Source organism: Pseudorasbora parva, chromosome 25 (assembly GCF_024679245.1).
Source record: "Pseudorasbora parva isolate DD20220531a chromosome 25, ASM2467924v1, whole genome shotgun sequence".
Taxonomy (NCBI): Eukaryota; Metazoa; Chordata; class Actinopteri; order Cypriniformes; family Gobionidae; genus Pseudorasbora; species Pseudorasbora parva.
Window position 1 is genome coordinate 35,716,412 of NC_090196.1, and position 18,238 is coordinate 35,734,649.

At 38.9% G+C, this 18,238-nt stretch overlaps 1 protein-coding gene across 1 annotated transcript in view; it reads right to left on the minus strand.

Annotated features, from left to right (window-relative positions):
* The window catches only part of LOC137065051 (NACHT, LRR and PYD domains-containing protein 14-like), a 33,173-nt gene extending 19,844 nt beyond the window's left edge, over positions 1-13,329 (minus strand). Inside the window, exons 1-2 of the mRNA XM_067436616.1 lie at positions 13,138-13,329; positions 8,457-8,563 (exon numbers count right to left, since the gene is read on the minus strand). Coding sequence (XP_067292717.1) covers positions 8,457-8,562 — 106 coding nt within the window. The 5' untranslated portion in view covers position 8,563; positions 13,138-13,329. The remainder of the gene's footprint in view (positions 1-8,456; positions 8,564-13,137) is intronic.
* Between the last annotated feature and the right edge of the window lie 4,909 nt (positions 13,330-18,238).

Consider the following 18,238-nt stretch of genomic DNA (forward strand, 5'->3'; position numbering starts at 1 on the left):
CCCATGGCATCCAGACCCAGAGGGGCTGGCTGGTTCAGAGAGAAGTAGCATTGCCTGGGAAGCAAAAAGGTCCACGTCTAAAATCTTTGTGAAATCTTTCCCAAATCGTTTTGACTACCTCTAGGTAGGTTTCAATTCCACAGCTTGACAGAAATTCTGCTCCCACGTTCAAATGCCCAGGGTTGTAAATCACCCTGAGGGACAGGAACTTGTCCTGAGTTCAAAGCATAACTTGCTTCACCAGCGATTTATGTAGGCAACTACCATAGTGTTGTCCATCCACACTAGGACATAGTAGCCCCTTAACTGTTGGAGGAAGTACTTCAGGGTCTGAAATACAGCCATTAAATTGAGGCAATTATAATTATATAAATTGCAAAATGATGCACCAATTGAGATGATGACCTCTCCACATCCCTTGGTCTGGACGGCCATCTACGACCGCACCGCAGCCCATGCGGGAAGCATTGTTGTTAGCATCTTGTGACAACAACACATGCCTAGAGAAGAACCCAAGGTGAGGAAACAAGTCAGTACTGAAATTTAAAAAATATGATGCTACCAGCATTTCCCTCTAGCATTATAAGTGCTGATCAATGGATTCTTAAACCCCTTATTGGCCATTGTGTTGACACACTCAACATATATGTCTTTGATTGGCCATTGTGTTGACACGTTCAACATATATGTCGGTGATTGGCTACATTGATCAACGCTCTTTATCAAGTGCTTCAATGATGCTCGTATATTCCCAATATATCCGCTGTTATGGATCAATCACAGACATACATGTTGAGCAAGTCAACACAATGGCCAATCAGAGGTGTTTAAGAATCCATTCAACAGCGCTCAAAATGCTAGAGGGAAATGCTAGTATTATCACATTTTGTGAATTTCAATACTTACTTGGTACTGAAGCCTGTACTTTTGACAACACTACCCAGAACTCTTTGAGAGTAATGGAAAGTAATTTCCTGTCCTAGCCTAATATCGCTCAGGAGACGCATAAATACATTGTCCTCTGTGCAGGAGAGAAAACGCTTTTCTTGCCGTTGAGTCTCAACCTGAGATACAAGATGAGCGAGGACGACATCCAATGCCGTAGCGCAAGCTCTTGAGACTGGGCTAAAAATCAGCCAGTTGTCTATGTAATTCAAAATGCAGATGCCCTGGAGTTGCAACGGAGCCAGAGCTGCATTCATGCATTTTGTCTATTTGCAGGGTGACAAGGCTAGGCCAAATGGAAGAACCTGATATTGGTAGGCTTCACCCCCGAAAAGGGAACCTCAGGGATTTCCTGTATTGTGGCAGAATTTTTAAATGCAAATATGCGTCCTTGAGGTCGATTGTGATAAACCCATCTTTGTGTTGAATAGGCATGTGCCGATATCAATTTTTCATGTTGCGATTAATTGATGAAGTTTTATCACGATATACGATATTATCACGATATTAAAGTAAATTGCAAAAAAAAGTGTTGCCATAGCATAACAGCTTTAAGAACTATTTTTGTAAGAACAAAAATAACTGAATGTTTAAATACAATAATGCACCAAAAATATATACAGCTCTGGAAAAAAATTAAGAGACCCCTCATTGAGAAATCAATGTTATGTGGTCTCTGATTTTTTTCAGAGCTGTAAAAGTACAATTTTCAAGCAGATTAAAGTGCAAAAGAATTAGGCTATAAAGAACAACAGGTAGGCTAACAAATTACAATAAGGTCTCATTAGTTTATGCATTAACTAAGATTGAGCAATAGCTACATTTGGTACAGAAAGTATAATTATTTTGGTAATGTTAGTTAAGAAATACTGATCATTGTTAGTTTTATCTTAGGTCCATTAAAAAAGTTATTTTGATTTTGATTTTAATGTTATTAAAAAGTAAGAAATTAACATAGAATGATTAATTCTTTATAAGTATTTTTCATTGTCAGTTTGGTAATAATGAATTAACATGTTAACTAATGAAGTCGTATCTCAAAGTTTTACTGAACAATAACAAAGAATTAGAACAGTTCTAATTATTAGGGTATGTTGTAGTCCAGATTAAAACATAAAAATGTTTAAATTTGAAAATAAATAGCCTATTAAGTCTTTAAGTATTAAGTATTTGGTGCTGTGATGAACAACATTGAGATTACAAAAACAAATGGCTGTTTTAAAAACTACACTGGCCCTGCGTCCCAATTCGCATACTATCCATCCTAAATAGTATTCGAAAATCGAATTAGTATGTCCCAAATCGTAGTATGTTGAAAAGAGTATTCCAAAGATTCCCGGATGGTTTACTATTTCCGGTCCGAATTCACAGTATGGATCGATGGGCACTCTAACGGCTGATATTGCCCACAACCCATTGCGAGTTGGACGAGGATTCGATTAGAACTACAAACGCGGATAAAAAGCGTTAAAAAACTACAAACATGACGGATGTGCGAGTTCGACGGTTTAGTAGAGAAGTTTAGATAAAGGGGTTTAAGTGACCAACTATCTATATTTAACCTGATAAAAATATATTTATTCAGTGTTGTCACATTATATTTCACCCGCAGCAGCATTGAGAACTTTTGAAATGACACGTTTGGCCATTAACTTTTAAATGCATCATTATATTTAAACTGTAAACACACGAGGAGAGTCTCTGCATTAAAGACCCACAAAGGCAGATCAACGAGCGGCTACATTTCTCTCCGATACTGTAGGAGATTAAACTGAATGTGAAGGATTTGAACTGTGACGAATCTGACGATGATTGACAGGGCAGATAAACGGTGACGGGATGCACGTAACTAAACAACAGAGTCCGTTAAAGATGGCGAAGTAGTATGTCCCGAAGCTTGCATACTTTTCTGCTACACACTCAAAAGTATATACTTTTTCTTCACAAAAAGAGTACATACTTTTAGGACGTAGTATAAGTAGGCGAATTGGGACGCAGCATGGGTTTTTTGTTTGTTTGCTGGTTTCCGGGGTAACCGGCTGCATTCTGCAGTTCATCAGCGCCCTCTGCTGTCACTGAGCGGCACTTCAGCAGCGCGTCTCCTTCACCCGTTCAGTCATGTGCAAACGCACGTCGGCCTTGTTTATATCTGAGCGCGTGTCCCTTTGGCAGAATACAGCGGTGTTGAGCATTTATACAGTTGATGGGCAAAGTATTCTTGAGTGCATTATAAAAAAATTATAAATTGTTAATAAATTATTATTTACAATATTTTAACATGCCCACGATAACAATATCATTATCGTGATAAATCGCATTATCGAAAATCGGCACATGTCTAGTGTTGAATTTGAGAAACAATAATTTTGACTGTCAGCATTTTTTTGTTATTGCAGTAGATTTCAGAAATAAACTACTTACTTTCAGTCTTTACATTTTTAGACAAATACCTGTATTTTAACTTTAAAACCAGGCTCATTATTTTAGTTTCAATCTGTATTTTGTGGCATCTCATAAATCATGAAATGGTTAGTCTTGACTGGCAAACGCTACGATACGGCTCGCATGATCTGCTAAAATGTTTCTTTCAATTAAAGTAATCAATGCGAGGGACAAGAATGGAGTGGAAACGTCCAGGTCAGTTTTATCTGTAAATAGGCTATTGTAGTTTTGTCTTTGTTTACTTAGTTAAGCATTAAACTGCTAGCAACTGTTAGCAATAGCCCCCATTACTATCATCACTCAAAATACTGTATGCTAAAGGACATCATTATTATCTATTTTAAAGTTACAGTAGTAATTTAGCAGATCATTTGTAGTAAAACAATCGTTATAGAAATGGTAATCAGTCCGCCAAAAACATGGTTACTGTATTTCTTTACTATAATAAAACCATAGTAAGGGAAACATATGACTCATGATAATTAAATAACAAAAAATAGGGTTGTCCGTGTTTTCTGAATTTGTTGTGGGTGTATAGGATGGCCTCGATGAGTGTGAGATTTACTGGCCTACAATTTTGTCCCGGTCCGGTCCTGTTGTACATGTTGTTTGTTTAGCCTGGATACATTAATTAGCTAAAAAAATGTGAAATGTATTAATGTATTAATATGATGTGAGGTTCAGTTACAAGTGTGATTTTAAAACAGGTAGTAGTAATGGCTACTTTATAGTTAGGTACATGTCAGAGTCCATACATCTTTACTTTAGGCAAGGCAAGTTTATTTGTATAGCACATTTCATACCCAATGGCAATTCAAAGTGCTTTACATAGAAATTAGTCAGTACTTCAACTTTTACTTTTTACAATACTTCAAGTCTTTTTAAACATGAACATCTGTACTTCTACTTGAGTGAAGGATGTGTGTATTTTGCCATCTCTGCAGTAGAGTTTGCAATTCTTGTACCAGCAACTGCGTCCACTCCGGTTTCACAGTAATGGAGACCACAACGTAGAAACGCAGAGTACGGTGTGTGAACTGTATTGTGTAGTCTTTTTCTACAGTTCTCAAAGCCCAAGAAGATTTGCTTGGCAGTATTTTCCACATTGTCAACTTCTCTAAAAAGGGGCACTAATTTTGACACAACGTCTTTGGGAAATGTTACAAATGTTTTGGGAATGGCAGGAAGCAACTGAATATTTAACATTTCACTGGAAACCGCTGCCCCCTGAAACACTGAAGGTGTTGTGAGGGTGTCAGGAAGAAGCTACTTATATTTTTACTTACTTTTTAAAAAAAAAAACTTTCTCAGCAGGTTAATCTATTCCTCCTGCCATAGTGTGCAGAGCAGCACCAGCATGACCCGCAGACTGAAACGCCTTTCTTACCAGCGTGAATGTTATTCTATGTATTCTCAAAGTCCATCTCCATATGGCTATTTTGCCATTTAATTCCTCAGAATTCAATGTAGCCAAAGAACAGCCAGATAAGATATTAATACAAACATCTACCTTCTCAAATCAGATGAGTATGTAACCATTTCTCACACTTAAATGCAGCCAAATTGTTACAAAGGACCCTTTATGTAGAAGTGCAGGTATTAGATTTATATTAGTAGCGTTTAACAGCCCCCTTGTGGAATTATGGAGTAATTAGTAGTAGTGGGAAGTTCAAATTATTTTACTGACTCAGATCTTTGAATCTTGTTCAGCAAAAAGTCATTTCGTTCATTTAAGCAGAATCTAATTAAAATGTTACATTTTTCAATACATTTAGTACTTTTGGATTAAAAAACAAACAAACTATAAGCTAATGCAGTCATGGCCTAACTTTGAGAAAGAAAATATTAATTAATTGCTTAGCTTGCCTCACCTCCTGATCCAAATCGTTCTTTATTTAGTCACTTCACATTTAATAATGTCTGTTCCCTAGAAATATTAGTACACCTCTCGAGACTGGTTCGAGCCGTTAGTTCCGTCATCATGTCTGATCTGGGCCGTGACAGCCTCATATGTAATACATGCATCCGGAAACAGAAAAGATTAGTTCTCTCGAGTCTTCGAGTCATTCGTTCATCAAGTCCCAGCCCCATATAGGCAAGGCTATGCAGTCACCGGAAGCGGAAGAGATTAGGTCATCTCTCGAGTATTCTCGATCAAGTCCCCATAGGATGGATGCAGAAACAGTTCATCTCTCGAGTCTTCTCGATCAAGTCCCCATAGGATGGATGCAGAAACAGTTCATCTCTCGAGTCTTCTCGATCAAGTCCCCATAGGATGGATGCGGAAACAGTTCATCTCTCGAGTCTTCTCGATCAAGTCCCCATAGGATGGATGCGGAAACAGTTCATCTCTCGAATCTTCTCGATCGAGTCGTTCAAGTCCCCATAGGATGGATGCAGAAACAGTTCATCTCTCGAGTCTTCTCGATCGAGTCGTTCAAGTCCCCATAGGATGGATGCAGAAACAGTTAATCTCTGGAGTCTTCTCGATCGAGTCGTTCAAGTCCCCATAGGATGGATGCAGAAACAGTTCATCTCTCGAGTCTTCTCGATCGAGTCGTTCAAGTCCCCATAGGATGGATGCAGAAACAGTTCATCTCTCGAGTCTTCTCGTTCGAGTCGTTCAAGTCCCCATAGGATGGATGCAGAAACAGTTAATCTCTCGAGTCTTCTCGATCGAGTCGTTCAAGTCCCCATAGGATGGATGGAGAAACAGTTCATCTCTCGAGTCTTCTCGATCGAGTCGTTCAAGTCCCCATAGGATGGATGCAGAAACAGTTCATCTCTCGAGTCTTCTCGATCGAGTCGTTCAAGTCCCCATAGGATGGATGCAGAAACAGTTCATCTCTCGAGTCTTCTCGATCGAGTCGTTCAAGTCCCCATAGGATGGATGCAGAAACAGTTCATCTCTCGAGTCTTCTCGTTCGAGTCGTTCAAGTCCCCATAGGATGGATGGAGAAACAGTTCATCTCTCGAGTCTTCTCGATCGAGTCGTTCAAGTCCCCATAGGATGGATGGAGAAACAGTTCATCTCTCGAGTCTTCTCGATCGAGTCGTTCAAGTCCCCATAGGATGGATGCAGAAACAGTTCATCTCTCGAGTCTTCTCGATCGAGTCGTTCAAGTCCCCATAGGATGGATGCAGAAACAGTTCATCTCTCGAGTCTTCTCGATCGAGTCGTTCAAGTCCCCATAGGATGGATGCAGAAACAGTTCATCTCTCGAGTCTTCTCGATCGAGTCGTTCAAGTCCCCATAGGATGGATGCAGAAACAGTTCATCTCTCGAGTCTTCTCGATCGAGTCGTTCAAGTCCCCATAGGATGGATGCAGAAACAGTTCATCTCTCGAGTCTTCTCGATCGAGTCGTTCAAGTCCCCATAGGATGGATGCAGAAACAGTTCATCTCTCGAGTCTTCTCGATCGAGTCGTTCAAGTCCCCATAGGATGGATGCAGAAACAGTTCATCTCTCGAGTCTTCTCGATCGAGTCGTTCAAGTCCCCATAGGATGGATGCAGAAACAGTTCATCTCTCGAGTCTTCTCGTTCGAGTCGTTCAAGTCCCCATAGGATGGATGGAGAAACAGTTCATCTCTCGAGTCTTCTCGATCGAGTCGTTCAAGTCCCCATAGGATGGATGGAGAAACAGTTCATCTCTCGAGTCTTCTCGATCGAGTCGTTCAAGTCCCCATAGGATGGATGCAGAAACAGTTCATCTCTCGAGTCTTCTCGATCGAGTCGTTCAAGTCCCCATAGGATGGATGCAGAAACAGTTCATCTCTCGAGTCTTCTCGATCGAGTCGTTCAAGTCCCCATAGGATGGATGCAGAAACAGTTCATCTCTCGAGTCTTCTCGTTCGAGTCGTTCAAGTCCCCATAGGATGGATGCAGAAACAGTTAATCTCTCGAGTCTTCTCGATCGAGTCGTTCAAGTCCCCATAGGATGGATGCAGAAACAGTTCATCTCTCGAGTCTTCTCGATCGAGTCGTTCAAGTCCCCATAGGATGGATGGAGAAACAGTTCATCTCTCGAGTCTTCTCGTTCGAGTCGTTCAAGTCCCCATAGGATGGATGGAGAAACAGTTCATCTCTCGAGTCTTCTCGATCGAGTCGTTCAAGTCCCCATAGGATGGATGGCTGCAATCACAGCGTCTGTTTGATTCAATTCTCTTCTGAAGATTGAGAGATCGTTTTGAAAACGATCATGAAATTAAATGCGTTTCCACGGCAGGAATAAACACTGCTGCTGCGGCGAGAGTTTGAGAAGGAGAATATCTGACTATATCAATGCATGACGTGGATCAAAGAAATATGCCTAATAATTATAGCTTCACAAAGAGTTTAAAAGAATTATGAATGCATGTTTTATATTTACTATTTGGCTACTTGTCAATCAATATAGTATTTATATGAACATTTTATATTCATTCAAGGTGATTATAATTCATATAATATAAAAATAATAAATAATTAGCGCCAAATAAGCAATTTTGTCTCTAACGTTTTTTTCATTATAAACTGCTTTAATTTAGAACGAGACATACAGGGGGTGTGGCCTTATTGCATCTTTACTTGCAGCTTATTGGTCCAGTTTGGGTTAGCGATCTCTAACCCAGAATAAACCGGCTCAGAGCAGGTTAGCTGCGTAGTGCAAGTTACCATTGTGATGAACACTGATAAAAACCACAGCCCACCTTCTTGAGCCCAAAAAAACAGAGTTTGCTCAAACTAATCTTGAACTTACCTGGATAACTGAAACCAGCTTTGAGGAACAGGCCACAGGGGTGTCCAGACTTACGAGTCTAAATATTTGGTCTTAGCTCAAGGAAATAAAACACTATTGGGAATTGTCAGCAATCTGACCAAGTTTGATTCATTGATAATCATCCATTTTGTTTATTATATGTGTATATTCACCACTGCCATTTATCTAAGCTACAAAACATTTGTTCCATGAAATGATAATTTGTCATGGTGTGTCATAGGATGTATACAGTAACTGACATTAAGTTTTGTGTGTGTGTGTGTGTGTGTGTGTGTGTGTGTGTGTGTGTGTGTGTGTGTGTGTGTACCTGGTATGAGAGCATCTTTCCTGCGGTCATACAGCATCCCCAGCTGGAAGGGTCTCCCAAGAGCCGCTGTTTCAATCACATTCACTCCCACTGTAGACATAGCCATACTAAACACACACACACACACACACACACACACACACACACACACACACACACACGTTACTGACCCTGCACTTATTTAAGTCATTAAAATTATTTATATTTTCCAATTGCTAAATTAGAACTGAGACGGCAAACACTCAGATCCAAATGTGCAAAAGTTGTACAGCTGCTCATCACTGGAACAGTAGCTTAAAGGGTTGCTTCACCGCTTTTTCATATTAAACTGTTATTCCCTTAACTAAAACGAGTTGACACACACCTCTCTCGTCTTAGTGCGTGCACTTAATCTCTCTGACACGCAGTGACGATCTAATAGCATTTAGCTTAGCTCCCTAAGCCCAGTTCATTCACTATGGTACCAAACAGAGATCAAGTTAGAAGTACCAAACACCTCCACGTTTCCCCTATTTAAATACGGTTACACGAGTAGTTGAACGATCAAGTATGGTGACAAAATAAAACGTGGCGCATTTCTAATCGGATTAAAAAGGAGAACTATAATGTGTGGTGGAATAACACTTCTGAGAGTACTCCTGCTCAGCGCAGTAAAAAGTCCCGGCCGAAACATCTTCCCTCACATCTCCCTATTGAGAAATGAGAGAGTCAGGAGGAGATGTGAGGAAAGATGTTTCGGCCGGGACTTTTTACTGCGCTGAGCAGGAGTACTCTCAGAAGTGCTATTCCACCACACATAATAGTTCCCAATTTTTAATCCAATTAGAAATGCGCCACGTTTTATTTTGTCACCATACTTGATCGTTCAACTACTCGTGTAACCGTATTTAAATAGGGGAAACGTGGAGGTGTTTGGTACTTCTAACTTGATCTCTGTTTGGTTCCATAGTGAATTAACTGGGCTTAGTGGGCTAAGCTAAATGCTATTAGATCGTCACCGCGCGTCAGAGAGATTAAGAGCACACACTGAGACGGGAGAGGGATGTATCAACTCGTTTAAGTTAAGAGAATAACAGTTTAATATGAAAAGGTAGTGAAGTATCCCTTTAAGCTACAGTTCAGTAAGAACATATTTGTACCTTATTTATGACCAAAATGTGTATATTAGTACTTAAAGGAACACTCCACCATTTTTAGAAATAGGGCTTATTCAACTTCTTTCCTGCATTTAGATATGTGGGCAAATGCATTTGTCTCAGTGCATGCTTTGTTTTAGTTTGGCAGGGTCGGAATCCTATGTTGCCAGCTAGCATGTCCTGAGTAAAAGTGATCATTTAAAAAAACAAAAAAAACAAAAAAACAAATTACTTCTTGTGGCCTGCGTATTCACAATGAGTACAAATAGCGATGCAGATTAAGACGAGGGGATTTATAGGCAGATACTGGGACTATATTATGGGGAAGCACAGGCGAAGCAGAGATATCACGCAACACATCCCACGACTTCCGTCAACACACCGGCGTTTATATTAGCTGGCTTTTTTTCATACAGTACATGAATGGCGAAGAACATGGGTGATTTTGTGATAGACGAAGAGTTACTTCTTAGACAGTCAAGATCCTGAACCATACCTCTATGAGCCAGATTTCAGAAGAGGAGCTACGCCTGTTTTGGAACGACAGGAGGAGGAGGTTGTGATCATGTTTTTCCAGTTCACTTTATCACACGGGGATAATAGAGTAAATAGAGAACTGCAGGGTGGATCAATGGCGTGAGATCCTCGGTAGCTGTGACACAACAGCGGGCACGCTTATCTTGATCTGACGCGTTGAGCCTGGTCATCGATGGCAGTAACTTGCCCCACTCGACACACTCTTTCAGTCGGCATAGAGGGACATTTTCCACCACACTCACACCACCAGTTCATGTTGGCTCTCATCCAAACCTCCTCCTGTCGTTTCAAAGCACGCAGGCGTAGCTCCTCTTCTGAAAACTCTGGCTCATTGAGTTATGTTCTGGATTTTGACTGTCTAAGAAGTAACCCTCTTCGTCTCTCACAAAATCACACATGTTCTTTGCCATTCATGTACTGTATGAAAAATAGCCAGCTAATATAAACGCCGGTATGTTGATGGAAGTCATGGGATTTCATGTGTTGCGTGAGATCTCTGCTTCCCCATAATATAGTCCCAATATCTTCCTATAAATCGCCCAGTCTTAATCTGCATCACTATTTGTACTCATTGTGAATACGCAGGGCCCCAGAAGTAATTAGGTGGGAGTTGTTTTTTTTTGGATCACTTTTACTCAGGACATGCTAGCTGGCAACATAGGATTCCATTCATTATGCTAAGCTAAGCTAGCAGCGACCCTGACAAACTAAAACAATGCACTGAGACAAAAATGCATTTGCCCACATATCTAAATGTAGGAAAGAAGTTGATTAAGCCCTATTTCTAAAAACAGTGGAGTGTTCCTTTAAGACACATATTGCTACTCTAAGGCACTAAATGCTAGCCTGGTTTTACCAGACTCTCGTACATTTCATTTGTATATAAAGTCTGGCCACTCTCCATTGACAAGGGTTTATTTCCGCGAAGGCGGGCACCCTGTTGAGGTTTAAAACTATTGGATCTGCCCTGAGCCACTCTGGATCTGCCATAACCAATCGCTAACGTTTGGTTGTGACGAATGTCATGCGACCTTCGCCTGTTTCACTCATGGAAATCCCACAAAATAAAAGTGCACATGTGCATGCTACCTCAGTAATAAAACTATAGGATAAAACCTAAAACTCGTGCATTCGGATTGTGATTTATTCACGCCACGGTGGAGAGGAGAGTTTATCGGGAACGCGGCGCTCACGCGGTCCGTACATCACTGTATGCTGTAAATAAAATGTCATATGCTTGGTATGATAATAAATGCTGCTATAAATAACGGACCGATTCAAATGTTTAAGTGCTTTTATTTTCATTAGTTTGAGCGGTGATGAAATATATTGCTCTTCTAAATACTTGCCAGCATTTTAAGGAAATACAAGTCTATAAAAGCATCCTAATAACAGCAAAGCAACCGTATGGTGTTCTGCAGGGGTCAAAAATGATTACAAACAGTGAATTTTGAAGTGATATATTGTTGAAAACTCAGAGATGTGGATTCGGACAGCTATTACATCAGCACGGCCGGGGATTTTTCCGCGGGTGGTGAGAGACGGATGGCAATAAAATAACTGACCAGTCCCTGTAACTTAAATGATGGCAATACCTTCTGACCCCAAGAGAAACAGTTACCGTCCGAATAGCTTCAGCAACTCCTTCATCACTACGAAGTGATCTGGAAAATCAAACTTTTCCCGAGTTTACCCTGTTGGAGGGCCACCAACAAACTCCAGCAAAGACTGTTATTGCTCCGGCTTTAACTTCTGGATATTCAGCAGCGGTGCCACAATGCAATGAATGGTTTCTTTCGCATCTTTCTCCGTCGCTATTACTGAACTACATCTCAAACTAGCGCTCGACATCAACGTCATCGTTCTCAGACACGCCCTCTGTTCGCTGATTGGACCGGTAAAAATTTGTTCGGAGAAAACCTAAGACTACACAGCAATCCCAGACGGAGTACTGAAGGAAAATGAAAATTGAGCGGAAGTACGTAGGAGGGCAGAGCCAGGCTAACTAAATGCAGCTTAAGAAGTAAAAAAAAAAAAAAAAATAGTCGCATTTAAGAATTGAGAATCACAGTAAACTAAATTACAAACAATTTCATAAAACTGAAAAATGTAAACATGGATATATATCAAGACAAACTTTGACCACAGGAACGATGAAGTAAACGGCAGTCTAAGTAAGGCTTAAAGTTTGAAGACAGAACGCTGCGACTATTAGTCTATAAATGCTGTTTTTCTATTTTTGCATTAACTATTTATTTTCTTTGGTTTGTGGCCATTGTGATTAATATTCACAATCACAAATGGAAGCCAAATCTACAGTTCTGAACTTTGAAGGTTTTTCTGAACATGTCCAACTCTGTGTTAAGTATTATTTAGAGTTATTAGACTATCTTTTTTTTTTTTTTCTTTAACAAACTCCTACAATCAACTTTGATTGACAGTAGGGGAGAGCAGGGCACAACCTAACGCTTTCTGACTTCTGACTCTGTCTTAGTTTGTGTAAATCCCACATTAATTTCCCACATGTCTAGTTCAATCATGTGGTTTTGTTTCATTAATACAGTGTCTACTTTTTTTTCTTGATTTACCCTGAAAGAATGGAAGTGAAATGTGACAATATGCCCCATAGGTGGAGCAACAGACCATATGACAGATTAACATTATCTGATATAACCAAACAATCAATATACAAGACAAACTAACATATTTGGTCAATAAACAATCAACTTTTTCAATTATAAATGTATTTTGGCTGTGGTTATGTAAATGTGCAGTGTTATATTCCAAAGATATTTTAATGTCTTAATGTTTTCTCTATAGTGTTGATATGGCCACGTGTAAATAGCCTACACCGAGTTTGGTCAGACTGGTGTGTGTGTGTAAAGTGTTAAACCGTGTGTGTTAAACTAACCCTGTGTTAGTTCGTGTCCCGCTCTCTCCTGCTATAGTTGGGATAATTAATAACTCTTGACACAGATTAATTTCCCTGAGGAATAATGTTCTCTTACCTGTGCTTCTCCTCAGCGCTCAGCGGAGAACTAGAAAGTTTGATGTCGGTTTCTTCTGAAAGATTTTATGATTTGTTATGAAAATTAGATTACTTAAATCAGCAGATTAACAAATCATTACCGTCTGAAATACACACCTTGATTATTTCCGACCGCGAAAGTCTTATAGCATCCGTTTATTTAAAAGTGAAACAGAAGCCCTCGATGTGTTTTGTTTTTACCTTCACCAGTTTCTCCTGAACTACGAGGCGCCGGACTGGACAAAAGCGAAACGCGGGATATTGCAACATCCAAACAAGAAACGTCCTTGCGAAACACCGCCATGTAATTCTAGAACATTTTGTTTGTCTTTTTTGCTGTTGTTGTTGCACTGCTGTGATATTTTATGAAGAACAGCATGGATCATTGTCATAGGTCACCTATCCAGGGTGCAGGACCATTTTAGACATGTTATTACTATAGATAATAATTTAGTTTAATATAATACTCGAATTGCAGTCATAAGTTTAGCACATTTTATTTATAATACAATAATATTATTCCTAATAAAAGAAAACATCAAGCCACTGAAACAATAAACACATCTCCAGAAATGTTAATGTAGAATAATCAACAATCAGAACATCTGTTATACAGACCACCATTTTTAATCAGTTTGAACGTATTACATTTGAGCAGTTAGGAGAAATTGTAAGTGGATTAAAACCAACTGGGTCAGTTATTGATATGGTTCCTCCATGGTTTTTGAAAGAAAACTTTGACGCCATTGGACCTAATATTCTTCAGATTGTAAATAAAAGCTTAGATACAGGGGTTTTTCCTAACATGCTGAAACAGGCCTTTGTGCAACCTATACTAAAAAAACCTAACTTAGATCCGACTGATTTGACAAATTTTAGACCAGTTTCTCACCTATCCTTTTTGTCAAAAATTTTAGAAAAAGTGGTGTTTAGCCAACTACACGTCTTTCTAGAACAGAATAAGATTGGTGAACTTTATCAGTCTGGCTTTAGGAAGTATCATTCCACGGAGACAGCCCTTGTAAAAGTCTTTAATGATTTACTGCTGACTGTGGATGCTGGTGATTCAGCAGTGTTAGTTTTATTAGACCTAACTGCAGCATTTGATACAATAGATCATATGGTGCTGCTTTCACGGCTAGAAGAGTATGTAGGGTTGCAGGGCAAAGCCCTAAATTGGTTCAACTCATATCTGACTGACAGAAGCATGGCAGTACAATATGGAGCATATACATCGCGAGCGACATCGCTCATATGTGGTGTGCCTCAAGGCTCCATCCTGGCTCCCACGCTTTTTTCCCTTTACATGCTCCCATTGGGGGGATAGTTTTAAAAAACACACTATAGCATTTCACTGCTATGCAGATGATCTACAAATATACCATTAACTAAAAGAAACAGCCTACAATCCTTGATGTCTTGTCTTTCTGATATTAAAGCATGGCTGGCCTCGAATTTTTTATATCTGAATGAAAGCAAGACAGAGGTTGTAGTGTTCGGTCCCAGAGGATCTAAGGGTGCAGTAGAATTGAATTTTGGCTCGCTGTCAATGAACGTTAAAGAAAGTGTGAAAAACTTGGGCGTTTTTATTGATAGCCCTATGAATCTAAACAAACAGATAAATTATGTTGTAAAGTCTAGCTTTTTTCATTTGAGAAATTTGGCAAAGATGAAATCTTGCCTGACATTTAAGAGTCTCGAAATTGCAATCCACGCTCTTATATCTTCAAGATTGGACTACTGTAACTCTTTATATAAAGGAATTAGTCAAGCCTCTATTGCACGGCTGCAGAAGGTCCAAAATTCTGCTGCAAGATTATTAATGAATATTAAAAAACATGAACATATTACTCCGTCGCTAGTCTCTTTACATTGGCTCCCAGTACAGTACAGAATTGATTTTAAATTACTTCTACTTGTATATAAATCTCTGCATGGCTTTGCACCATCTTATTTATCAGACCTGTTAATTAAACATCAACCAGGAAGAACATTGAGATCAAACACTCAAAATTAGCTTAAAATTCCAAGGACTAAATTAAGCCGGAAAGGGGATCGTGAATTTGTGGCAGTAGCACCTAGACTTTGGTATAGCTTACCAATAAATGTCAAGGATGCTGATTCCATACCCGTTTTTAAAGTACAACTTAAGACACACTTGTTTTCCATGGCGTATCCCTAGTGTTGAAATGGATATTAATACATAGATAGAGAATATTTTTATTATGATTATTAATATGTGTATTGTCATTACTAATATTGTTTTTATTTCTTTTATATATAGATGTTGTAAAGCACATTGGTCAACGTGTGTTGTTTGAATGGTGCTATATAAATAAAGCTGACATTGACATTGACATTGACATTGACATCTGTCTCTAGGGCTGACCAGAGGATTATATTCCTCTTTATGAAAGGCTACCCCGACATACATTAAACATAAAAATAAACATTATTCTGATTTGTCAGACACTATACTTTATTATCACTGTATCAGCTCATCATCGATTCATGATTCGGATCGCCAAAGTCTCGTGATTTCAGCAGTTTGACACGCGATCCGAATCATGAATCGATTCACTGACTCATAACCGTTTGAATCTTTATTTGAGGATTGAACACAAACGCGGAAGAGAAGCCAATGCTGAATAAAGTCGTAGTTTTTGTTATTTTTGGACCCAAATGTATTTCGGATGCTTCAAGAGACTCTAATTAACCCACTGATGTCTCATATGGACTACTGTGATGATGTTTTTATTCCCTTTCTGGACATGGACAGTATAGTGTGCATACACTTGCATACGCTCTCGGACTAAATATAAAATATCTTAAACTGTGTGTGAAGATGAACGGAGGTCTTACGGGTGTGGAGCGACATTAGGGAGAGGAGTTAATGACAGACATTTCATTTTTGGCTGAACTAACCCTTTAATTAAAACATGGAGTCATAAATGCATCTGACATGAACACTTTACATTTAAAGTCCTCTTGTGAGAGACCAGATAAAAAGAGCGTTTGAGATGAAAAAGCCAGTCCAGCATCACTGCAGGATCGTGGATCAGCTATTTCTGTGGAAGAACTGGAACGCTTTACCAGACGATAGAAATACACACATTAAACCCCGAGTAAATCACACGATGGCTCAGGTAAAACCAGGCTAACATCTGCCCTGGAGCCTGAACATGTAATCCTGTAAGGGGATGAGGTGCTTACAGTCAATCACAGCAGCTGGCTCAAACCTTAAACCTGAACATCGAGCATCATCCTCTCCAAATGTACTGATCAGAAACTAAGACAATTATTCAAATCTTCACAGTCATCACCTCACACACACTATCACATTAACAAGGGTCACATTTTCATTTCAAAATGAGTTTGTTTGAATTCAGAGGAACACACAATAATATGATATTGACTATAATTTGTCATGCTTTTGTCAACATTTCAGTCAAAGTGCTCGACAAACATTAATCATTTTAGATTTTGATCAGAGTAAGTGATGCCAAAAATGTGTCATTGCATTCTTTGAATCTTTGACAGGATTTTAAATTGTAAAAAACTATTGTGAAAGTGAATTGTAACCCTAATTCTCAACTAAATCATCAAATAAAGGCTCAGTTACAAAGAGTGTCTTTGTATATTTCTATAAACTATGATCTTTGTAAAACAATAATCCCACTCCCATAATAATAACCACAGTGAGGACATAATGAAACACAAACACTGGCTTTTCAAACTGGGTCATATCCCGGTCTCACACACTTCAAACCTTCAGCCGTTCCTGTTCAAACAAGCACAGATCTGCTAGAAGAAGGAAGTGTGTGATTTACCCAAAGTGCGTGCCAGAACAGGCCAGCCAAACCAACAAGTCATGTCGAAGACCGCCTAAAAGCTTCAATCCTTACACCACATTAGCTTTTTAAAAGAATGCTGAATTATCTTACATTTCATTGTCACATTCAAATTCCCCCTGAAAATATTGAAAACCAAAATTCCCACATTAATACAGAAAAAAAAAGGCTAGCATTTATTCGACAAACAAAAAGAAGAAGAAAAAAAGCATTGAGGGTGCTTTAAAAATGTCAATTTTCCCAAATGTCTTGGTTATTTGTAATTCCACTCTTTTTTCACACTTTAATGAATCAAATGCAGGAATAAACCGACAGACATCAAAGTACCGCGAGAGCGATTCAAAAGCATCAGGAGTCGTTTGCTCTCGCGATACTCTGACGTCATGCGCTGTGCAGATGCCTCTCGAACAAGCCTGACTTACTGCCTGTTTTAGTTCATATTTAGAGTATAATTGTATAATTTAATTCTCAATGTTTTTAAAACATGAATCTCACAGCATTATTTTTGCAGCTGCAGTGTTAAAGGGGTCATGAGATGAGAAATCGCGCTCTCTGGCGGCGTTTGCTTCGCTTTTGTCCAGTCCGGCGCCTCGTAGTACACACAGAAACTGAAAGTGAAAGTAAACAAACACTATGGCAAGCCGTTTTAGCATATAAAATCTTTGACTGGTTTGGTTTAACTGTCCATAAATATATTATGGATGGTCATAAATGTATTTTGTCAAGTCATAATTATAATTTGACCTGTCAGAATGATATTTAGAGATATCTGCAAATATAATTGCACTAGTGAGAAATCTGATTCGAAGTTTGTCTAAATACATAATTCAGAGACTGACACAAACATTCATTTTGATACCGTACTAGATGAGATTGAATTAAACAAACCGGCGAATACATCAGCTTTTACAATGTTTGCATAATCCAGAGAATATTCACTCTTTAGTCTATTAAACACATAAACCTTTTAAAACTTTAGTTTAAAATGAATGCTTATATTTATGCTCATAGTTAAGGGGAGTTGATAGACTCAACTCTCATTTATGTTCTCCATTTGAGACTTTATAAATGTATTTTGCCTGTTGTTAGTATGGCTGTATTTATAAATAAAAAGGTAAAACAGCATTAATGTTAAAAAGACTTTGCACTGTATTTAAAAAAAAACTATTCTGACTATTTATTGATGTAAATGTCTTTTTTTCTGTATGTAAGTGAGTGAAACTGCAAAAA